General features: G+C 33.5%; 1 protein-coding gene across 2 annotated transcripts in view; it reads left to right on the forward strand.

Annotated features, from left to right (window-relative positions):
- Positions 1-25,432, forward strand: part of PTEN (phosphatase and tensin homolog) — an 85,527-nt gene that overhangs the window by 40,676 nt on the left and 19,419 nt on the right. Inside the window, exons 3-5 of one of the 2 annotated variants that reach the window (XM_069459855.1) lie at positions 6,190-6,234; positions 11,925-11,968; positions 13,782-14,020. In XM_069459855.1, coding sequence (XP_069315956.1) covers positions 6,190-6,234; positions 11,925-11,968; positions 13,782-14,020 — 328 coding nt within the window. The remainder of the gene's footprint in view (positions 1-6,189; positions 6,235-11,924; positions 11,969-13,781; positions 14,021-25,432) is intronic. The other variant, XM_069459854.1, reaches the window with a different exon arrangement.

Genomic DNA, 25,432 nt, shown 5'->3' on the forward strand with positions numbered 1-25,432 from the left:
AAGGAATTTAGGAATTCCTGCTTTTTTCCTGTCTCTAGCATTGTACAGCTGTTTAACCTGTGGAATTCTAATTTCTTTATTATTATTTTTGATCTGAGCAGTCTCCCCTCCTCCAAGCCTTTTCTTTTGTTTTTTTTACCATTTTTGTATTCCTTTAGATATGCTGCTATTATGTATTCATCTGTGATTATTCCCCCCCCCTTTTTGCTTTTATATATATATATTCTTTAAACCTGAGATTTTTGGGTAAATTCTCTTTAGCTATCTTGGTTGGTCTTAGATAATTTCTGTTTTTCCTCCTTTCTCTTTTTAAAACTAGAATCTTTTATAGTTGTTTATACAAAATTTTAGTTTTTAAAGCCTTTAGCCTTTCCTTTTCAGATTGAGTTACGAATTCATAGCCTGTTATTTAAATGAAGCTTTTGAAATCTGTTTTACTGATCTGTATCATATCTAACTATGCCAGTATTTCCTTCCTTGTCTGACGTGAACGCTAAAATTATATGAACACTTTCTCCCTGTTTCCTGGCATTTCCACTCCAAGTTGTTCCTCATTCTTAGTTAGAAATATGACCAGAGTTGTAGTTTCTTTCTAATCTAATGACAAAAGAAAATCAAGCATATTAAAAATTTGTCAGAAAACTACATGTAGTTAAAAATATTTTTAGTAGATATTTTGACAGTTGTGAAATCCCTAATTTTTATGCTGTATTCTAAGAATATACCCATTTCTATTACCTGATTAGAAGGCATGTGTATTGTGCTCTAGTGGATTTTTTTTCATAGATAGGTATCTTTTAGATCTCTACCATCCAATGTGGTAGCCACTAGCCACATGTAGCTATTATGTTTAAATTTAAATTAATTAAAATAAATAAATTTACTTATTTGCACTAGCTACATTTTCAGTGCTCAATAGTACATGTGGCTAATGACTATGGTATTGGATAGCACAGATACGAAACATTTTCCTAGTGGACAGTACTATTCTAGGCAATTGGTACTATTTTGCTTCTCATTCCCAGAAAGTTCTAATTCCTGAAGATAATGTATTCCTTTTATTGGTGTTCTCTAGTATTAACCAAAAGAAATTGGAGATTTTTAAAAATGTAAGTTACATTGATACTTATAAATCAGAGGCTATTCATATTACATTTAAAATCAACTTTCTGAGGTATAATTTATATGTAATAAAATATACCCATTTTCAGCATACAGTTCAATGAGTTTTCACTCACACACACCCATGTACACACCATGAGCACCACTACAATAAAGATTTAGAATATTTGTATTATAAAAAGTTTCCTCATGCCCATTTGCAGTCAGTCCCCAAACTGGTCCCAGCCAATCTCTTCTAATCCTCTTTCTATCACTGTAGACAAGTTTTGCCTATACTATATAACAGAATCTGGCTTCTTTCTCTTAGCATAATATTTTTGAAATTCATCTCTGTTACTCATACCAGTAATTTGTTTTTATTGCCAAGTAGTATTCCTTTGTATAACTATGACCTATATTTATCAATTACCTGTGGTAGACATTTGAGTTGTTTTCAGTTTGGGTTTATTATGAAGAAAGCCACTGTGAGCATTCATGTATGATACAAAATTCTGTGGACACATATTTTTATTTCTGTTCATTAAATACCTATGAGTGGAATTGTTGAGTTCTATGGGTCAATGAAACAGAATAGAGATTCCAGAAAAATTCACATTTAACATTTTTTGACAAAGGTGCTGAGATTCTTCACTGGGGAAAGAATAATCTTTTTAACAAATGATACTGGAACAACAAAGAAGTCAACGTGAACGTTGACTTACACCTCTCATCGTACAAAAAAATTAACTGAAATGAAGTGTAGACCTAAACTCAAAAGTAAAATCTAAAACTATAAAATTAGATAAAAACACAGGAGAAAATCTTTGTGACCTTTGGTTTAAAGATTTCTTAGAACATACAAAATTTAACATACAAAAAAAGATGGACAAATTGGACTTCATCAGCATTAAAAACTTCTGCTCTTTGAAAGACTCAATTAAGGAAATGAAAATGCAAGCACAGTTTTGGAGAAAATATTTGCAATATGTATATCTTACAAAGGACATGAATATATATATATATATATATATATATATATATGTAAATATATATAAAGATACTCTTACAACTTCATAATGAGAGGATAACCCCACAAAGAAAAGGGCAAAAAATGTGTGAACACAAATTTTACAAAAGAAGATATATAGATGGTCAAGAAGCATATGAAAAGATGTTTAAAATCAGTCATCAGGGAAATGAAAATTTAAGACACAAGGAGATGCTGTTTCATATTTACTGGAATGGATAAAGCTTAAAGGGCTAACAAGGGTTGGCAAGGGTGTAGATCAGCAGGAATTCTTATGCATGTTGGTAAAAGCACAGAATGATATAATTTCTTTGGAGAAATGTGTGGTAGTTTTTTATATTATTTTTGATAGCCTTTTGAATTTCTTCAGTGAGTTATAGGTCACTTCTTTCACTGTTTCTTTTCCCTCCAGTTTTACACCTCTTTAGAGACAGTAAAGTTTCTTTAGTACTGGGAATCACTAGTTTGGAGCAGAATTATACAAAGCTGTTATTTTTGCTTTTTTGTTTAAGTTGAGGTGATGTGTAGGAGAAAGCAGTACTATGCAGGTAAAGAGTTACAAGTACATTTTCAACAAGATAGTTACTTTCCTTGTATTGGATATATAACTGATAAAGTAATTCTAACAACATGAAGATGACCAAGAGACAGTTAAGGATTAGAATGTTTGGAAAGGGGGTGAGGTATGTGTTTAAAAAAAAAAAAAAAAAGGCCCAGTTCCAAGTATTAGTAATAGCAATAATAGCTGTAGTTATACTAGGGTTCTAAGAGCAAATGTTGATTAAGCATGAATACAGCAGGGGAAATATATATGGTTACCAAATAGTAAGTTAACTACAGGAAAAAGTAGCAAATAATTATTTTGCGTTTTCACATGCTAATTTTTCTTTTTCATCTATTTTAGGGTAAGTGGGAGCTGTCCAATGTCCTTAGGCTATTTTCTTAAAAGCTGATTCTTCACTGGGTTTATCAAGCTGCCAGGAGCATTCATTTTGTGGTTGTTGTTACTTGAAGTTTTGTTACCACTGTGTCTACAGTAGTGCTTGTCACATAGCAGATGCTCAATAAATATTTGTTAAATTAATTTTTGGAAAATACAATCTGCCACACCTTTCTTCTACAGTCTCCAATCTTCTGTTGAGATTATCCAGTAGATTTTTCTTCTCAGATATTGTACTTTTGAGTCCTAGAATTTCTGTCTTTTATATTTTCTACATTTTTGCTGAGATTTCCATCATCTTTTCACTCATTGTAATCATTTTCCTTTACATCCTTGTACATATTTATAATAGCTACTTTAAAGTCCTTGTCTGCTAATTCTAACATCTAGTTCATCTTGGAGTCTGATTGTATTGACTGCTTTCTTTTCCTTAGCAATAGGTAACATTTTTCTGCTTTGTCTAGTCAATTTTAATTATATGTTGAATGTTGTAGGGAGTCTGAATTGTTATTTGCTTTAAGGGTGCTAAGTTTCTTTTTGGCAGGCATTTAAATTACTGGTTGATCTGGTATTTGTCAGGCTTGGTTTTCTTTGTTAAGGCAGGCCTATTTCAGATTTGTCTTTTGTCCCAGTACAGTGGTTCCCAACCTTTTTGTCACCAGGGACCAGTGTCATGGAAGATAATTTTTTCAGGGGAAGGGTGCAGAGGGATGGTTTCCCAATGATTCAAGTGCATTATATTATTGTGCAGTCAAACCTTTCTGCTAATGATAATCTGTATTTGCAGCTGCTCCCCAGCGCTGGCATCACCGCCTCAACTCCACCTCAGATCCTTAGGCATTAGATTTTCATAAAACATAGATCTCTCGCATGCGCAGTTACAGTAGGGTTTGCACTCCTATGAGCATCTAATGCCAATGCTGATCTGACAAGGAGGCAGAACTTATGCGGTGATGTGAATGGTGGCTATAAATACAGATGAGTGGCCTGGTTCCTAACAGGCCACCACTCCCCTACTGTGTGGCCTGGTTCCTGCAGACTGGGAGTTGGGGACAACAGTCCTAGTGCATGGTCGTTACACCTGAGATGTTGCCTTTTTGGAGTCTCATCTGAATATTTGGGATGCCCAAGCTAAAAGCAAGGGGTGCCACGTGTTTCTTTTTCCTTAAAGATCATAGCCTATTTGCAACAACTGTAGTTATGATATAAAAGTAAGTTATAAGTATTGCTTGTACTACTGTATAACATAATTTTTCATATTAAAGTTCATGGACTCTTTTTTTCATCCAACTCAACACACATATATTTTCAGACTTCCTCCCCATCCTTCCTCCTCCCAGTAGTTTAATTGTAATTTTGGTTATATCAATATTGAATTTGTATGTGATTTATAATTAGATAAATGCCATTCATAGTTAAACATTATAGTATATTGTGACTGCTTTTTCTTGCTTTTGTTGTTTTCCCTGGAGTTAAAATTGTCTCTTTTTTTTTTTCACTTGTTTAGTTTTCAATGTTCTTAATTTTAATTCATAAACTTACCCCTAATTGTATAAATCTCTCAATATATTTGAACCTATTTGGTATTATATCAATTTCATCTTCTTCAGAAGCCTTCTGATCTGCCTTAATCTGGATAAATTGCTCTCTAGACTTGCTGCATGGCTGTCGGCTTGAGATGTCCCTTCACTGTCATTCTGGGGATTCTCTTTTCCTCTCCTATGAGTTGGATTCTTCAGTTCCTAGAACCTATTATCTTTTTTCATGGTATCCCACCTTTGTATTGGTGGAGCAGATTTTTTAGTAACTTAGAATATATGGGAAGCAAAATTATTTGAGATTTTGCTTATTTGAAAATGCCTTAATTATGTACTCACACTTGAATTATATAGTCTGTCTTGGTATAGAATTCTAGGTTGGAAATAATTTTTCCTCAAAATTTCTGTCCAGTTTTTTTTTTTTTTTAAGCAGCTAATGTTTCTGTTAAAAAGGGTAATGTCATTTTGATTCCAGATTGTTTTTGTAAAACCTATGCTTCTCAGGCAGCTTTTAAGGTCTTCTATTTGTTTTGTTAGTATTTAGATATTTCACAAAGATATATATGCCTCAAATTGGGTCTGTTTTCATCAATTTTGCTGAGTGCTAATGCGCCCTTTCAGTTTGAAAACACGTCCTTCAGTTTGGGATATTTTTCTTGAGTTATATCTTTGGTTTATTTTCTGTGTTCTCTGTCTGTGGAACTCCTAATCATATGTTGAATATCCTGGACTCTGTTTTTTTTTTAAGTCTTCTGTTTTTCATTTGTTGTTTTGTTCTATGTATTCTGATAATTCCTCAGCCTTGTACTCTTCTAACCCTTCTATTGCCTACCTCATAGGATTTGAGGATTAAACAAATTTATATACATAAAGTGCTTAAAATAATGCCAGGCATGTAGTAAGTGCTTGTGTTAGCTGTAATTGTTATTGTTTAGTTTCATAACTGTCTTGAGGTCTTTGGTCTTCATACTTTGACTTATTAACTGTACATGACCTTGGGCAAATCCTGTAATCTCTTTGAGACCTACTTCCCTCCTCTGTGAAATGTAAATAAGCTCCACCTCTAAGAGGTTTGTGAGGGTAAAATGAGAATATATATGTGAAAATGCTTAATAAACTTCGTACAGAGGTAATAGTTAATACGTCTTTCAAATATTAAAAGTCTGATTTTCTGAGTTATTTTTAAAAGTACTTGATTGCTTATGACTTTCTTAAAAATCTATATGAGTTACGTGAACATGAACTAAATGCTAAAGCTGCTTTTTAAAAAAGTTATGTCTTACTATTCAATCTTATGTTAGGCTGAAGACACAATTATGAAAATATTCATTGTATGAAAAGCTCTGGCTTTACTTCAGATTGTATAAATCTGTGTAATGTAATAATTATATGAGAATGACATTACTAGCTTAAACCTATGGAAGGGATAGTTATTTGAATTATTTATTTATTTTTACTTAAATGGTATTGAGATTAGGAACGATAGAATTTGTCTTTTGGTTTTTCTCAATAGTATTAATGTAATTTCAAATGTTAGCTCATTTTGTTAACGGTGGCTTTTTGTTTGTTTGTTTTGTTTTAAGGTTTTTGGATTCAAAGCATAAAAACCATTACAAGATATACAATCTGTAAGTATGTTTTCTTATTTGTATGCTTGCAAATATCTTCTAAAATAACTTAAATAAAATTTCCTTGTTAGAATGAGGGGTAGAGTTAAAGATATATTTTAACAGAATTGTGTTACTAAAGCAATTAGTTCAAGAAGTCTGATTGAAAACATTGTTCGAACATTGTTAGATTTAGAAAGTGTAGTGACGAGGTAAAACAATGTTGGCACAGATTCATGTTACTTGATCTGCTTTAAATGACTTGGCATCTAGCCCATCTTTGAGCCCATAACCACATGGTAATTTGAAGTGTTATTCACGGTAGAGCTTCTGTGAAAGCATTAATGGCATCTTCCATGGAGGTATGCTCCTGAGCAAATATAATTTTGTTTATTTTGTGTCTGTAGGTCTATTGACTGAAAAAGCTATTCGGGTATTCTCTAACTGTATGTAACATAAATATGTTATCTTGTTGAATTGGGTGGTTTCTTTTGTCTGGGGAAGGGTTTTAAGGATTGCCCACTTGATAGAGCTAGTTGACCTTGTCTTTTTGTTTTTTCTTTTGACTTTGGAAGTAGAGATGTGTAAAGGAAAAAAAGGAAGGAAGGAAAGAAGAAAATCTGCACCATTTTTGAAGACTATAATTCCTTCCCTAAATATTGCCAATTTTCTAATTTTTTTAAAAATGGCACATAAATATGTTTTTTTTCTACCTGGCCTTTCTCTTTCCCATGTGGTATCTATAAATTATGAGTAGAAGTTTTTTAATGTAGAGTTTATTTGTCAGATGTAAGATCAAGATTCTCTTCTGTCTCTGGCAGGCATTTAAATCTTTACCAAAAAGGATGAAAGATTCTGTCTGTCTTATTGGCTTGTGGGATGTTGTTTTTTTATCTTTAGTTTAGCGATCTTTCTGTTCTGAGAAAGCACTGAGAGTGAGTAGACACCAATATGTTGTTACTCTTAGTGAGTTTTCACTAATTTTCTCAGATTCACAAAGGAGCAAACGTTTGTTGAATGCTTACCGCAGGCTAGACATAAAACATGTTGAGGAGTATGGAGGTGAGTAAGATGTAGTTCCAGTCCTCAAGTAGCCTGTAGTCTAATGTGAAAGGTAGACAAAGTATTATAGAAGAGGTAATTCTTGTATAGAAGAGAGCAGGGAACAGTGGAAATGGTAATTGTACCCCATAGGGAAAGGGAGGAAGGTTCCATAAAAGAAGGCATGTTTGAGCAGGGGTGAAAAGAATCAGTAGGGGTTGACCCTCAAGGCCTAAGAGGAAAGGAAATGGCATTGCAGGCTGAAGGAATGGCGAGTAAGAAGCTTATTGGAATAATAGTGTTTAGATTTTAGAATATGGCAGACAAGTCATTATGATCAGATTGTGGTATATATATGTGTGTGGGCAGAATTGTGGTGCTGTTAATAGGTAACAAGATGAAAGTAAAAGGTGCTATAGAAATTTAAGTTTACATGGGCCTAGCTTATAAATGGTCTGTGCATTCAGGGTTCTTCCTCTTTTCCTGATTAACTTGTACAAGCCTCATGGCAGATGCCATAGTGTTTCTCTGAAGGAAAATAAAAACCACAAAGCTTTGTACTTTTTGCACAACTAGATTCAGAAGTTAAATAAAAAAAAGGACAAGAACTATCAAAAGCTGAATCCATTAAACGAGTCACTTCAGGCTTAGACTCTCAGGATTGGGGACCTAGAAAGTCCTGGAATGGAGGTCAAAAGACTCTAAAAACAAATTCTGCCTTTTTCAAAATTTTATTCCAGTTTAACATATCCAAAGAAAGGGAAGGAAATTCTTTTCATTCCTGTATGTAGTGGCTTCCTGCTTCCAGAACTTAGGACTTAGGCTCAAACTAAGTATTGTAGGTCACTTACACTATTATGGTTAAAGCTGGCGTTGGGGGATAGCCAAGGAAATTGACTGCCTGTTTGTTTTTGTATTTCCAAACATTGGACTCTCAAGTTAATGAACTATTTCTTTATTAGTTGAGAATAGCTTTTAATGCATCTATTTTAACACACCTTCCCCACATGGAATCATAGACTTTCAGAACTGGAAAGTATCTGACAGAGATTTAGTCCAACCTTCTCATTTTACAGATGAGGAATCTGAGGCCTAGAGAAGTTAAGTGAGTTGAACAAGGTCACACAGGTACATATGGTAGTAGACCATCCACTGTTTATGCCAGTATTCCCTTTGGGTTTTTTGTTTGCTTGTTTGTTTGTTTTGTTTTTTGCTTATCTGTTTTAACTTTCCCAAATTTTACTGACTTCATAAGTTCCTAGTACCACCAAGTTGTAGCATGTTTTGATTTCTGATGTCACTTTCCCATCTTCTCTACTTTCTTTCTGCCGTTGTTTATATTTCTGGTTCTGGGTGAGTCTGGCAAGCAGCAGGTGTTTCTGTTTTATTTCTTTTATTTTTAGGATAATAATTACATGTGATTTATATGTCTTTGCAAACATATATAAATTTGAAGATCTAAATATAATTGTGCTAGACATACCCATAATTAATAGTATGTTAAACCTTTCATAGGAATTATGGTATACATGGAAGAAGAGTTATTAATGTGGATTTCTAATAATTAAACTATATCTGTTTATATCTCTGTATTTGTTCAGGCATTTAAGAAAGGGCAAAATTAGTCCCATAATATTAACCAAATTCAGGCATACTGTTTGTTTTGTACATGTATATTTCATTTTTGTTTCTTTCATATAATCTGTACTCTGGAAGGGATGAAGGAAGGAGGGCAGGTAGGGAATAAAGGAATATATAGTAATTGCTTTTGGGGAACTAAAGTGTGCACTGGATACTAATTTTTGAAAGATATTTACTATATTTCACTGTATATTCTATTTGTCATACTTTATCATTTTGTGGTAAACCTTTAGCTGTTATTAATTTTTATCTATTAAGTTTTCTTTTGTAAGATAGGGATAGCTTCATTGAAGAGAGCAAAGAAGAAACCTATTTACCTAGCTAATTCTATGTCAAGTCTTTAAGTCTTATTTCTCTGGAAGCTTTTCCTATTAATCTCATCCCTTTCTTTACTTTGTCTACTGCTTCATAAAAACTGTTTTTCAATGCTTCTTCATTTTTCTTGTCTCATATAAGCCAGTATGAGGTAATGATGAAAAAAGTAGTATCTTTTAAGTTGAGTTTTAATTATAAGGAAATATAAATGGTTAAATTTAAATGGTTAAACCACATTTGCCATTTGTGTATCTTTAATTTCAGTTTGTTGAGAGACTTATGACTAACATACCACAAAAAATTTAAAAGAAACTGTGTGTGTTTGTAAGTGTAAGGAGGACGTTTATCATCAGAGAAGATTTGAATTAAGAAAGTCTTCATCCTTAGCCCTGCCATCTCCTTCCCTGAGCACATTTATCACTGCCAGTCCCAGCATACATACTCTCACATTCCCTATGCTTAACCTGTAAAGATTTTCATAACTTTTTCTTATTTTTTACCGTGACTGTTGGTTCTGTCTTTTGTGATAATTATTGCTAGGAAGGCTGGCTTTGAAAAAACTTTATTATTGCTTTTGTATTTAAAACTATACATTTTATTACAAGTGGAATTATGGAGCAGTGGTAGAAAAAGTTTGACGTTTGTAATCAGAGATACTGAGCTACATTGAGTTCTGGTTCTTTGATTTACATATTGTGACTTGGGGCAAATTTTTAAGTGTTCTTCTAAATCTCAGCATTCTCATATATAAAATGAGGAAAATAATAATGATTACCACGTTTGTGAAGATGAAACAAAAACATAGAAACACCTTTGTAAGGTGTGTGCATCTAGTAGACACTTAGTAGTCATTATTTCCATAGATACTTCTCTTAACAGTAATATTTGGGAACCATTTTATGAAGATCTTAAGCAGTGTTTGTCAAACCAAATTCCCTCAGAAAGTATGGGAATTTTAGAGAACTGAAGCGGCACAAAACTATGTTTATTTTCTGTTCTGCTTTCATAAGACCAACTAATTAGATTGTTTCCTAGCCCTACTTCTCTCTCCTACCCTCTAAGCCTTTACATCACTCCTTACAAAATATTTCATTATGAATTCTTCACCTATTGACCATTTTTCCTCTTTAATCTGTACCAAAGAAAGTATAAAATGTGAGTATTCTCATGAGTATTCTCTTGGTCAGTCCTCTTCTTGCCAAGTTTTTCATATCAGTGGATATGAAATTATTTAGCAAGGATGCAATATGTGCATATGTCATAAACAATAAATTTTTTTCTAGCAGAGCTTACTATACTAAACTATAATATACTAAAAAGGAAAAAATTTTGAGTGATAATATGAAAGTTGATTTATTTCAGGTCTGGCCAGTTAGAAACCAGTGGATTGCAGTTAGTTCAACCTTCATTCAAATTTGGTTTTGAAACTCTTTAAAGTAAAGGAACTATATAGATGTTTTCAGAGTTTCTAAATGTATAATACAAGCCTACAATCACTCATTTGAAACTCTTGGGGCCAGGCATGTTTCAGTATTCAGAATATTTCAGTTTTCAAAAAGGTAATACAGAAACATATACTTTGTATTACATAAACAGTACATAGAATGAAATGGGTTCGCTCTAAGTGTCAGATCAGGATCTGCTTCAATTGCCAAAAACTTAGAGAAAATGTTAGATGTTTAGAACTTTTGGAATTTTGAAATTGGTTAAGGAGCTACAGACCTTTATTTGTTTTAAAATGCTAAGTTTTTGTTTTAAATAACTTTTTAAAAAATTTGTTTTCATTAGTAGTTGGAGTTACCAGGATGCTACTGACTAAAGCTGATAGGAGATCCCTTTCTATGCCTTTTAAAGTGTGTAAACATGTCCTATTAATTATTAATAAGCCAGTGTACAATAACAAACATATGACTATTAAAAGGACAAATATTAGCATATTTTAGTAATGCTACGTCAGCATTTTACTATTCTGTACTGATTTTACTTATTCTTTCATTACTTTCACACTTTAATTAAAACTTGTAACCTGAGAGATTATTGAAAAAGATGAACTTTGGCCTTTCAAAAGGGAGAAAGATCTGGTTTTTAAAAAATTTAGTAAGCATTGTGTCCAAATAGATTAGTATCCCTTTGCCCTTATGCTTCTACTATTTTTAACATATATCTTTTTGAAGAATAGTTTAAGAATTGAGTATGGTCAACTGTGAGTGTAAAGATAATAGTTGAAAATAGTTGTTCTTAGTTTCTTGTGAAATGAAAAATAAATTCCTTAAAACAGTAATTCAAAGTACTAGGAAAAAAAAGAAAGAAAGAAAAGAAAAAGAAAAATGCATTCCCATAGCATGCAAAATTCCATAGAGGAAATTTGAAGGTATGGATGCAGCTGAATTTGCAATATTTAATATTGGTAGCATCATAGCTTGCTTTTTTCTTTTCAACATAAACCTTTAGCAGCTATATCACAAGTTTTGTAAGCAAATATATAAACTCTAATTGAATATACTTAACCTTTTAAGACTCAGTTTCCTTAATTATAAAATAGGGATAACAGTATCTACTTCATAGAATTCTTGGGATTAAATGAAATAGTGAATATAAAACATTTAGCACAATGTGTGGCGCATTTTAAAGGTTCAGGAACTGTTTGTTTACTTTGATATCTGCCCCCCAAGTGCAAAAGGTAACTTTATATCACATTTAAACTTTTCTTTTAGATGTGCTGAAAGACATTATGACACCGCCAAATTTAACTGCAGAGGTAGGTATGAATGTACTATAGTGTGTTGTATAACTTAAAACCAATAGACTATATCTTACTGTCATAGCAATAACAAATCATCTAGATTATTGAGATATTTATCTTGAGAATAATCTTAGATAATTTGAAAAATAAATTTAATTTTGCTCTTGTGCTTTAGGAACAAGTATCACATAAACCTATTAATATTGTCAGGGAGATTAAAATACAGAATAGACTAAGAATTAGGAGAAATTCCTAGACTAACAATAGAATAAGGAGAGTATTTACCTACTGTTTGAGGCATTTGGTGTAATAGTAAGTGATCATAGAGAGAAAGTAGAACTACTTAACTCTTCTGTGTTCAGCAATTATGTACAAGGGTGGGAAAGAGTATAATAAATATGGATAAGAGGAGCTTGATAGATGAGAAGAGGGAACTGCTTTAAATGAGTTCTACTCTAGGCATAAGTAAATTCTGTCTCAGAGCCTGCAAAAACTTCTACTTGTATTTGTGGAATCCCTGAAACCATGAGAGAACTGAAGAGTTGAAAAGCCTGGCAGATGCTGCGTGATAGTCAAAAAGAGAAAGTAGGTGCTAAGAGCTCTACTGATTGATGTATATGCCCTTGATCCCTCCTGAAAATCTAGAGTGGCCTTTCAAACAGTTGGTTTGAGAATTCTAAATCATTAATGATTGAGATTTAATATAGATTCACTAAGAATGATTCCCCCCCCCCCTTTTGGTGGATTTAGGCTATTGCTTACTAGACAAAGCATGCTTTAGTTGAGGTTTATCTAGCTTTAAGTAGACATGTAACAGATTTTCCTGGATGTTTTTGTGTGCCACTGGTGAAATTAAGATGGAATGATAGCACAGTTGGGCAGATGACTAAGTGAAAGGTGTCCTGCTGACTGCCTAAAATGGTACTCCTTGTCTACCAGAAGAGCTTTTCTGTCACACCAAAGTACTTAATGGATTGTATCCTGTACCACGTTATGTGTGAGTTTATTGACGATATAAGACACACTTTTCCCATATTTAGACAATGGAGTATAATTAGTACATTGGATATCAGTCAGGATTTTTAAGGATCTTAATAAGGTGGAACCAAGGTGGATACTAAGAAAATTTAATAGTGATATATCTGAAGTCCTATTTTTAGACAAATTTTAAAAAACCTCAACTCTGACTATAGGGGACAGAGAAGTCATGGATTCTTAATAATTCATGTGAAAAGACCTGAAACTTCATTTGATAAACTTTACTACAGTTGTATACTTTTTGTAAGTAATTTTTTTCCAGTTTCTTTTGTAAATGCCTTTAAAGTCTTGTGCATATAACACTAACATTTGCAGGACCACTTTTAAATAGCACACTTAGCATTTTTATTTCATGGAATGTGAAATGCAATTCTTTCCATAGTTGATTCTATTAGTAATCTATACTTTCTTTGGAATATATTTGTGATGATGCAATATTATAAATATTATTATTTCTTTTGTTAGAAAATGCATCGAGAGTCTTGACAGAAGGTCCATGTGACATTTCATTTTGGCTTCAGCTTTACCTCTGATGTGTTTTGACCTGTGTTACCTCTCCATATAGCATAAATTCCCAAAGTTTATCCTCCTACATAAAGTATAGAAATAATACTTGGCCTCCCTGTCTACTGGGTACATTTAAGAGTTAGTGAGAGGCAATAAATTATTTTTCTCTGGAGTCTAGTTTTTTAAATACATGTTATTTGCAACATTTCTGAAGTTAACCTACTTTTGATTAAAAATTCAGGAGAGATTTTTTTCTTATTCTGAGGTTATCTTTTTACCACAGTTGCACAGTATCCTTTTGAAGACCATAATCCACCACAGCTAGAACTTATCAAACCCTTTTGTGAAGATCTTGACCAATGGCTAAGTGAAGATGACAATCATGTTGCAGCAATTCACTGTAAAGCTGGAAAGGGACGAACTGGTGTAATGATTTGTGCATATTTATTACATCGGGGCAAATTTTTAAAGGCACAAGAGGCCCTAGATTTCTATGGGGAAGTAAGGACCAGAGACAAAAAGGTAAGTTATATTTGATGTTTTTCCTTTCCTTTTCCTAGATCTGAGAATTTATTGGGAGAGATTTTGTTTTGGGGTTTTTTTTCCTTCAGTTTATTGAGGTATATAGTTGACAAATAAAAATTATATATATTTATAGTATATAATGTGGTGTTTTGATATATCTGTACATTGTGAAATGATTACCACAATCAAGCTACTTATCCATCACCTCACATAAATGTTCTCATCTCTTCCTGCACCTGTGGTGAGGACATTAAAGACCTACTCTCTTGAGTTTTCAAGTATACAATAAAAACATTATTAACTATAGTCACCGTGCTGTTCAGTATATCTCTAGATCTTATTCATCTTGTCTAACTGAAACTTTGTACCATTTGAGCAACATTTCCCCATTGCCCCAGCCTTTTCCCCACCCCCTAGTTCCTAGAAAACAGATTTTTAAAAGATAATTGCTAATCCTTATTTCTTCTAAATTTTTTAATCATTTGCCTCAATTTTTATATGGGCAAACACCTGATACATTCCATTTTTCTGTTCATGCTACCATTTTCATATCATGCTAGCAAATCTTGTTCATTAACTATGTTGCAAATTTGGTCTCATAAAATCCTTCTAAAATAGTATTTTTAAAAAGCAGCATATTAATCTCAAGTAAGCTTGATATTTCTGAAGCTTGCTTGAAAATAGAATGCCTTTGGATAATAACTTAGATGCCATTACCTAGTAAATAAAGTGTGATCCTTTTGTAATACACAATTTTTTTCCATATGTATATTCATAAATATAGTTATGATTAGATTAAACAAAGATTAATTATTCAGGAAACTAAAGAATATATTAAAACTTAATGATTAATTTGTGTAGTACATTTGAAAGCAAAAAGCAAACTCATGGGAGAACTTTCACAGTGATTTTCCAGGGATCTATTTCTTTGGATAGTAAGTATGGCAAACCATGTTAACATTTAATACAAAGAGATTTGTACATTCCTCCATCTCTAAGAAGGTCAAAACCTAAACACTCCAGGTAGATAGAAAAACTCATGAGCTCTAGGGAGGAAGACATCATAACTTTATGTGAAAAATTTATTCTAATTATAATAATTTTTATAATCAGGAAGGTTCTCCTCCAGATTACACTAATTCCTTCTTAATTCAACTTCAGAACAGAAATGGAGGTGAACATATCCATGATTTTAAGCTCTGTAGTTACATTGATTCCTTGTTCCTTTACCCCTTCCTCATCTCTTATTTTCTAACCCTTCATTTGTCTTTGTGACTTTTTTGAATTATATATAAAGATGCCAAAGTACTATTTATTGGAGTTAGTTTACAAAATTGAATCTTATATTAGTGTGTAATTTTGGGTAAATGTTGAAAATTGTAGTAGATTGTGTACATTTCTGCATATTGTTTGTACCCTGGGATGATTGCACTGGAATGAATTACAGAACTGAGGATCTGAAGATGTTTACTTTGGTTCATCCCATCATCGTCTGGAGGGAAACAATTGGTTTTACTGATTAGAAGTATAGAAAGTAAATTGTCCTCCATGTAAGTAAATATATGCAGGGCAGTGCTGGGAAAAGAGATTGATGGGAAGAAAAGCATAGAGAAAAGGGTAACATTAAAATACAGTAGCAGAGGCAATGGTAGAAATTTAAGATAGGGTTGATGAGCAACAGACATTTTGGTAATAGAAAAGAAATCAGGTAAAAAAATTTTTTTAATAAAATAGAAAAGTTGTATAATGTAGAGCCAGAACACTTGACTTACACCAGGGCCCTTGAGCTTTCTGTGTTATAAACCTTTTAAAAATCTTATGAAAAGGCCAGGCACAGTGGCTTATGCCTGTAATCCCAGTGCTTTAGGAGACTGAGGCGGGAGGATCACTTGAGGCCAGGAGTTCAAGACTAGCCTGGGCAACATAGCAAGACCCTGTCTTTACAAAAAAAATTAAAAATTATCCAGGTGTGGTGGCATGTACTGTAGTCCTAGCTACTTGGGAGGCTAAGGCAGGAGGATCACTTGAGCGCAGGAGTTTGAGGTTACAGTGAGCAATGATTGTGCCACTGTACTGCAGCCTGGGCAACAGAGGGAGACCCTGTCTCATTAAAAAAAAAAAAAAAACTGATGAAAGCTATAAGTGTTCTCCCACCAAAGATATGGGTGGTGTACATAGACATAAAATCTTGCTCACAGTATTTATTGCACTGAAACTTATTTTTTAAAGCATAGAATGTAAAGGGAAACTTCCTAAGAATTATGTCACATTTTTTCATGCAAAAACCAGTGGCCACTACATGAGAGCAATGAACAAATCTAAGTGGTACAGATTAACCAAAATTAAGCTTTATTTCTACTGAATAGTAAATTTTAATGAAAGCTATTATTTAACTTTTCAAATAACAAGTTGAAACTATACCATTGACTTTGACTTTGCAAATTTTCTGTCATCTTTGATATCCAATTAATTTTGACTTTGTTTTTGGTGAAAACAAGAGCTGAAAACCCTATTTCATGAAAGAATGAAAGAGTAAATGGAACGTGTAAATGGATTCTTTTGCCCATTGAAAGTAGGCTTCTGTCAAGAAATAAGAATTCTCTAAGACTCTTCAGATAAATTCATATTGCATCATTTTCTTTGCCTTCAAGTTAATAAGATCATTTTTGGCAAGATCTGTATCATTGGTGCTATGTTAGGAAGGAAAGGATTATAACTCCACATTTTAATTTAAGATTGAAGAGTTAAACTCTTCACACTTGATCTTAGCCAAAATGCTGAGAAGTGATTGAATAGTTAAGTTATTTAAAAAGACTTTGTATTTTATCCAATGAACAGCAATATTGGGCTTCTGAATTTGTCTTCTGAAAGCCAGTGAACTTCTTTTTTTTTTGGCTAGAGTGCCACGGCATCAGCCTAGCTCACAGCAACTTCAAACTCCTGGGCTTAAGCGATCCTTCTGCCTCAGCCTCCCTAGTAGCAGAGACTACAGGCATGTGCCACCATGTCCGGCTAATTTTTTCTATATATATATTTTTAGTTGTCCAGATAATTTCTTTCTATTTTTAGTAGAGACGGGTCTCGCTCTTGCTCAGGCTAGTCTTGAACTCCTGACCTTGAGCAATCCACCCGCCTCAGCCTCCCAGAGTGGCCAATGAACTTCTGTGTACCAAAGAACTTCATAGTTGCTCCCATTTCTTGACAAAACCTCTTGAGAAGCTTTTGATTGAAAGTCTTGGCTTTCATAAATTTGGCAACTTCACAACAATAGATTTTTCATGACAAATCCTCTTACACAGGCTATGATTCAAGGCTTGACACTCCTAAAGGAATAGAATACTTTCACAACAACAGATAAGATTTCTTTCAGGATTGATGATAGAGTCTTGCACCCCAGTTTATACTGATGAAGAAAGGGGTGACAATGACATGGAGAGTTTCTATCTCTACCAATGCCCCCAAACCAGATGTGTTGCCTTGGCATTAAGGTGTACTGTCTGTCCACAGAATACTGAGATTTCTTCCGGTAAAGAAACTTCACCATTTTGAAAATGTCATTGTTCCCTGAAGTTTTCAAAAAGGACTCCCAAATCAGAATTATTCTTTGATTGTGTCACATGCATGCATTTGATGAAAATTAGTAGCTGGCTATGCTGAGAAGTCGTATGCTTGAAGGGAATGGTACTTCCTATCTTTTCATGACCTGCTTCAGAGCCTTTTTTTTTTTTTTTTTAAAGTGTCAGTTTTTTTGGAATGGATGAAAGTATTTGATAGAAATACTGCATCAGGCCGGGCGAGGTGGCTCACGCCTGTAATCCTAGCACTCTGGGAGGCCGAGGTGGGCGGATCGTTTGAGCTCAGGAGTTCGAGACCAGCCTGAGCAAGAGCGAGACCCCATCTCTACTAAAAATAGAAAGAAATTATATGGACAGCTAAAAATATATATAGAAAAAATTAGCCGGGCATGGTGGTGCATGCCTGCAGTCCCAACTACTCGGGAGGCTGAGACAGGAGGATCCCTTGAGCTCAGGAGTTTGAGGTTGCTGTGAGCTAGGCTGACGCCATGGCACTCACTCTAGCCTGGGCAACAAAGTGAGACTCTGTCTCAAAAAAAAAAAAAAGAAATACTGCATCAGTCTTACTTTTCTATTCCAAGCTACAAATATGTTTGACTATTTCTAAGATACTTGCCTTCACCATGGGTTCAACTGTGTGACTTTTCTGCTTTGTTTGGAGTTACAATCAGTAACCTGGGGTAGGTTGCTTTAATCAAGGATTTTGAGATGGGGCAAATAAAAGTTTTTGTAATGGTCTAGGCTTTTCTAACTAAATTGTACTCTCACATGTGCTCTCTTTTTCTACCTCTCTCTCCCTCTTACACACACCCACCCACACCCATATGCATACACACCCTGTCTGATAAAGGTGCTTCTTCAGAATAATTGGCTGTGTGCCGTGCTGATGGTGAGAACTTGCCATTTGAGAAACACTTGGGATATTCCATCTCATCATGTTGAGGAATAAAAGTAAAACCCAAGGATACTTAAACTTTATTATATTTCATTTTCCCTATTGCCAGTTCAAGTTAGATCCAAGAGCAGTATCCAAAATCAAAAAGTGAGGGCATATTTTAATTTGTCAGTGGGAAGATATTCTAGTCATCACAATCTGATCATATTGTTGATTCTCCTTCTCTCTAGAGATGAGGCAAGACTATTTGATAAAATGGCAAGTCCTATGGGATCTTGTTGTGAAATAGGGCCAAAGTGAAAAGACAGCAAGAGAGGTACTTATGAAAATAAAATGTAAAGTCTATAGTATCATGTGGTAAAATGTAACAGTACCTACTTCAGTAGAACTGCTCTAGGCACGGTATGTTTTCCGTCCTCTTCATAGGTTGGACTCTCAGGTGAAAGATAATGGGCTAATAGTAAGTAGAAAATGGAGATCTATGCATACTGTTAAGGATGTATTTGGTAAACTTGTTATGTTTAGCCTGTTACATGATATTAAGACTCAGAGTTAAGTAATTTAGCTGAAGTTGATCACTTTTAGCCTCTTGGAGTCAAATCACTACTGTACTTAGCTCATGCTTAATTAATATACCTAGACCGTGTTTTAGATGAATTATTCACAGGATCTAAAGGAGTATTCTAATATGTTCCTACTTTTATCCCTATGTTTATTTAAAAAGGCAAAAAGAAATTTATGAGCAGATACTGTTGACTGTTTTTTACTAAATGGTAGCATTTGCATTTTAGTTTGAAACAGCATTAGAAAACTAGATACAGTGAATAAAAGTCTAAGGAGGTGTTCCACCCCCGGGAATGTTTCCTGTTTTTTAGATGATAAAACAGGTCCAGAAAGGTGAAGTATTGTAATCAGCGTTATCCAAGTAGTTAAAACAGCATTCAGAGTAAAATTTGAGTCCCCTAATACACTGTTTATTTATACACTATCAAGTCCACAAATCCTGGAACTGCAAAAGAATTTTGAGACTGTTTAGGACAATTAATCTCTGTAAGGGGCCAAGCTCTCATGCAAGGCTATGTAATGCTGATGAAATTGGTCTGTTTTGAAAGGCTCCTCAGTTTATACCCTCCCTTACAGATGCTAGAGCATTTAATGACCCCTGATTTAAAAGAGAATGAGGGCATATTGAGGCTGTTGGTCTTGAAAGTATAATGCTGCAGCCTACCTTAAAATCTTTGAGATTTAATTGTCTTAAAACTTTCAAAGATATCGCTTGTTTACCTAATGGTTAGAGTAGTGGTAAAATCATGAATTTTTAACCTTTGATGAATAACTAATTTCATCATAAGAAAGCTAAGCATGGTAAAGCTGTTGTATAACTGCAGAATTCTTTCTGAGAAGTGTCTTATAATTGATTATCTAAAGTAGTTTTATTCTTGAAATATCTGGTAATAGGTCTGACTTTTTGCCAATATTTCCTTTTAGATTGAGCTTGTGGAATTGCATTTTTATAATTGTGAATCCCTGTAACAGGAGATGCTCACATTTCATCCATTTTGTAATTTGTATGGGCTTAATTTTTTTAGAACTATCTTTAATATTATTTTGCATGTATGCTTAATTATAGAGAAACATTAAGAAACTAAAGAAAATTGTGTTCTGGTGACATACAGGAGCAGAATCTCGTTTTTCTGTTTATTTTTATATTTTTGAAGAGAGAGGAGGCAGTCATGTTTTGGTGAAGAACCTGTAGACTTTCCAGAAGCTCTTTTCAAAATAATCTGACTCAGAGTCTTGACATAATCTTCAGCAGACATGGTGCAGATTAGATGGCAGAGTGATGGGTGCAAACTGACCATAAAATGTGGCATTGTATTAGTAATGCCCAAATAGTACTTTAGGTTTTGAATGTTGCAGAGAAGTCAAACAACTGATACATCCTAGAAAGAAAAATATTCTGAGAATGGGGTAACTGCTTGAGGGAAGAAAGATTTTTACTTTTTCAATAATTTACAAGAAAGCAACTGTGTTACACTTCCTTAGGATTCATTTGATACTTTTGCTTTATGAACATTTGGCAAATTGTTCAAAAGGAAGCTGTCAGTGGTTTTTTCCACCCCCTCCAAGAAAGCATTCTGCATGCAGGGAAACTCCTAGGGTTGGTTCCCTTCTAATCCTATGTTCCACACTGTCTACATCTGCACTTATGTTTCAGAATTGTAATAGATAACTCACACATTTATTGTAAACTATGAAGAAAGTTTGATTCAACTTTTAGGAAAAAAAATTTGAGCAGCTTTCAATTTTCTTATTCTTTGTTTTCATATCAATTATTAGAGATAAAATTCTTATGCATCATGAACTCTACATGAGCTCATTGAGTTTATCTTTAATGAAGACTTAAATCTTCTAGAAATAATAAATGTTAACTTTAAATGACCTCAAGAAAAGGAAATTTAGTTTTTCTGGGGAATTAGTTTTTATGTTCTAATCTTAGATTTTAAAAATTCTGTTTACTAAATGTCCTCATATTGTAACCTAATGAAATTTTATTTCTTTATTTAAAACAAGCTATGATTACTCTTTTAAAAATTTTCCCTAACATTAATTTTCCTGTGCTAAACTATGTTGCTCTGATACACATTATTTAAGCCTGTTATTCCAATCCACAGATTCATAAATTGTAGAACTTTTGTACCTTGAAGGATTGTAGCAATTATTTAATTCAAACCCATTCTAATATAACTGATAAGACAGATCTGCAAAGTTCAACCTGTCTTAAGTCATATAATTTGTCAGTATAATAACTCACAACCCATCTTTTAACCTGAAACCCGCTGTTCTTTCTGCTGTACTATGTTCTATCCAAATTATTTTTCTTTGTTATTTTGATTCCCAAAGTGGAAATAGAAACATAAAAGAGAAAAAAAGCAGTTGCTTTATAATGCATGAGGACTTTTCAGTTTCAAGTCAAAGAAACTCAACTCAAAGTAGCTTAAACAAAAGGAGACATTTATTGACTTATATAATCTAAAAGCTCTGGCCTGGATCTAGGCGGTCAATAGGTGCCAAGAATCTCTCTCTTTTTCTCTCTCTTAGTTCCTTTCCCTCCCTTTTTTTTCTTTTCTCTTCTTTCTTCTGTATATACTTTATTTTCAGACAAGCTTTCCAGGAGTAATGGTTCCTAGTAATGGTTCAAAGTATGGTTCCTAGTAGCTTCAGGTTTACATTCTACCTATTTTAGCAACTGCGTTGGGAAGAGAGCTACAATTTAAGCAAAAATTCGTAGGTGGAGTCCTGATTTCCCTGGATTGGGGAATGTGTCCATTCCCAAACCAAACATCTGGCTAGGGAATGGAATTCTCTGAGTAAGGCATTGTATCTGAAGCAGAAGAGTAGGGTCTGATACCCCCAGGCACAGGGAGAATAATAGCTTAGCTTCCCAAAGAAAACTCAAGGAGGGGAAAGGATGCTGGTCAGAGAAAAAAGTATCAATTGTCTGCTTCCATTTACTTTCAAGGATTCTGTGGAGCATGTACAACTATTTAATATATAGTTACAAGTTTCATAGATATGAAATATTGTAACACTTTGGAGATTCTTTGTAGACAGGGAAAATAAGAGCTTAAAGAGATTCTGACTTCATTCAAATCACATAGTTAGTGTGCATGCTATTAGTAAAACCCAGAACACTCGAATAAAAAAGTTTTGGATTCAGATTCACATTGAGGTCCAGATCCTGGTTTTGAGCAAGATAATTAATGTGCAGTGGGACTGTTTTCTTACCTTTAAAATAGAAGTGATAATATCTATCTCGTAAAATTGTAGTTTATTTTTTATTTCAAAATATTAAGGAGATACAAGTGTTTTTGTTACATGGATACCTTTTATAATGCTTAAGTTGGGCTTTTAGTATGTCTATCACCTAAATAGTGTTCATTTTACCTAATAGGTAGGTTTTTACCTCCCTCCCCCCGTTACATCTTTTTGTGAGCATTAAGGATTTTTGTAGAATGTTGGCAAGTAGCTTAATGTACAGTATCTACTGTTATATGTTATAATTGTAATAATAGTCATTCCTAAGAGCCATATTTCTTCCGTTGTTGAATTACTTTCCTGTAATAATCTTACTGTGATCATTCTGAAGTGTAGATTTCCAAGCTTCAAGCAAACACTATTATGTTGAAACATCTTCTACATTATTTCTGAGTTTAGAAGTTCCAGTGAACGTTTACTGAAATAGAAAATTGCTTTAACTGAGGAATCTAGTTTGTGAATTTGTGTTAGAGAAGATGATCTGAGAGTTTTGATGTACAGAATATGAACAAAACATTATATATCTTGTGTTACGGTATTAAGGTAGTATTCTGTTCTGGTAGTATTATGGCAGTATTTTAGGTCTGAAAGATATATTATAAGCTATACCTTTAAGTCTCTGTTTTTAAGAAATTAATCATATACAAGAGATTTACATAAAACAACTCAAGCTTAAAAATAAATGGTTGATTAAAGATATATCAAGCAAATTTAATTTTCAAAAGCAGATTACAGGATCTCAGTATCAGAGTAGCATTTAAAGCATAAAACTGGATCAAAAATGTCATATTGACACAGGGTACATTCCATGTGAAGACTTAGCAGTTATGAACTTACATGTGCTAAACCTAATGTCAAAATTTATTAAGCAAAACCTGGAAGAAATGAGGAAAAATTGATAGAAAAATAACGATAGGAATCTTTAATATACTTCAAGAAGGTAAAAAGTAAGAAAATAAAGTCATGTGCGACACAATGATGTTTGGGTCAACGTCAGACTGCATATACAATGGTAGTCCCATAAGATTATAATGAAGCTGAAAAATTCCTATGACCTAGTGACATGACTAGCTGTCATGACGTCATAGTACCACACATTACTCAGGTGCTTGTGGTGATGCTGGTGTAAACAAAACTTGGGTTGCCAGTCATAAAAGAAAAGCAACTATTATGTGTAGTATATAATTCTTGATAATGACGCTAAATGAATATATTACTAGTGTACATATTTAGTATACTTTTTATTGTTATTTTAGCATATACTCATTCTACTTATTAAAAAAGTTAACTGTAAAACAGCCTCAGGCAGATCCTTCAGGAGGTATTCCAGAAGAAGTCATGGTTGTCATAGGAGATGACAGCCCCGTGCATGTTATTGCTCCTGCAGACCTTCTAGTAGGACAAGATGTGGAGGTGGAAGAGAGTGATGACGATGATCCTGACCCTGTGTAGGCCTAGTCTAACATGTGTGTTTGTGTCTTAGTTTTTAACCAAAAAGTTTAAAAAGTAAAAAACAAAAATAGAAAAATCTGTGTAGAAGTATAAAAATATTTTTTGTAAAAAAGTTACAGAAAGCTAAGTTTATTATTGAAGAAAGTAATATTTTGAAATAAATTTAGTGTAGCCTAAGTGTACAGTGTTTTTATAAAATGTACAGTGGTGTACAGTAGTTCCTAGGTCTTCACATTCAGTCACCACTCACTTACTGAATTAACCAGAGCAACTTCCATTCATGGAAAGTGCCTTATGGAGGTGTACTGTTTTTTATCCCTTATACTGTATTTTTAATGTTCCATTTCTATGTTTAGATACACAAATACTTACAATTGTGTTAGTCATCTACAGTATTCAGCATAGTAATGTGTTGTACAGGTTTGCAGCCTAGCAGTAATAGGCTGTATCTTCTAGGTTTGTGTTAAATACATTCTATGATACACATACAATAAGGAAATCGCCCAAAGACATCATTCCTCCTAAGCGACATATAACTATATATAGGTGACTTGAATAATATAATAAAATTAGCCCATAAAGTTTATTTCTTTTTTTCTGTCATTCACAAAACAGTTACCAAGATTAATTATTCATTAGGTCAGCTACCAGAAAAACTCACTTGTTAGGAGACATGTATAAGCCCCATTCCTTGATTATAGTTCTATTGAACTAGAGAGTTTTTTTGTTGAAGTTCAAATTTATATGAAAATTTAAAACCACTTTCTTAAATAATTTTTGACTGAATAAGAAAATATAAATTCATGTTAGAATTGAGTATAATGAGTAGGGATTAGGCAAAAACATTAATTAATGAATTAGGAAACAGTAAACTATTTGAACTAATAAATCCGAACACTGATTGCATGAAAATACCAATAAAATCAGTACATCATTTTGAAAGCCAATCAAGGAAAAAGAAAAGAGGGAAAACAAAAATGAATTGTTAAGTATGAGAAAGGTGATAAAACTACAGCGTGGAGACAATGGTAAAAATGATATTCAGGCCTATGCTAATCAATTCAAAAGTTTCAATGGGAAACAGGTAACATTCAGTAAAATAAGTCATCATAAATGATTGAAGATGCGATATAAAATCTGAATAGACATTCCAAGAATGGAAATGTCTAGTTGCCCTCAAGAAGTAGTACCTGGTCTGAATTGCATTTCAGGTGGCTGCTTATCAAACCTTGAAGCATCAAGTGATTGTGTTATCTAAATTAGTTCAGGTGTTAGAAAATATGTAAAACTTCACAGATGGCTGCTTGCATAGCTCTTATACCTTAATATGATAAAAGAGAGGGGAAGCCAGAAAGCACAATTAGGGGAAATTAAATACTTCAGTTTGGCCAAAAGTAAGAGTACATGCAAGGGAATTGTGAGAGGTAAGAATGAAAAAAGAGGTTGGGGCTGTATATTTATATTGTAATTGAATTATAGTATTCTCTGAGTAGGCACCAGGATATCATTTAATACTTTGGATTTGTTTGTAATGGGATTAATCTTACACTGTTGTAAAATTAATCCAAGTGTGGTTGGTATAAAAGATTGAAGAATAGATAAGAGTTGATAATTAGGCCAGGCGCGGTGGCTCATGCCTGTAATCCTAGCACCCTGGGAGGCCCAGGC

The sequence above is a fragment of the Eulemur rufifrons genome, chromosome 28 (genome assembly GCF_041146395.1).
Source record: "Eulemur rufifrons isolate Redbay chromosome 28, OSU_ERuf_1, whole genome shotgun sequence".
NCBI lineage: Eukaryota > Metazoa > Chordata > Mammalia > Primates > Lemuridae > Eulemur > Eulemur rufifrons.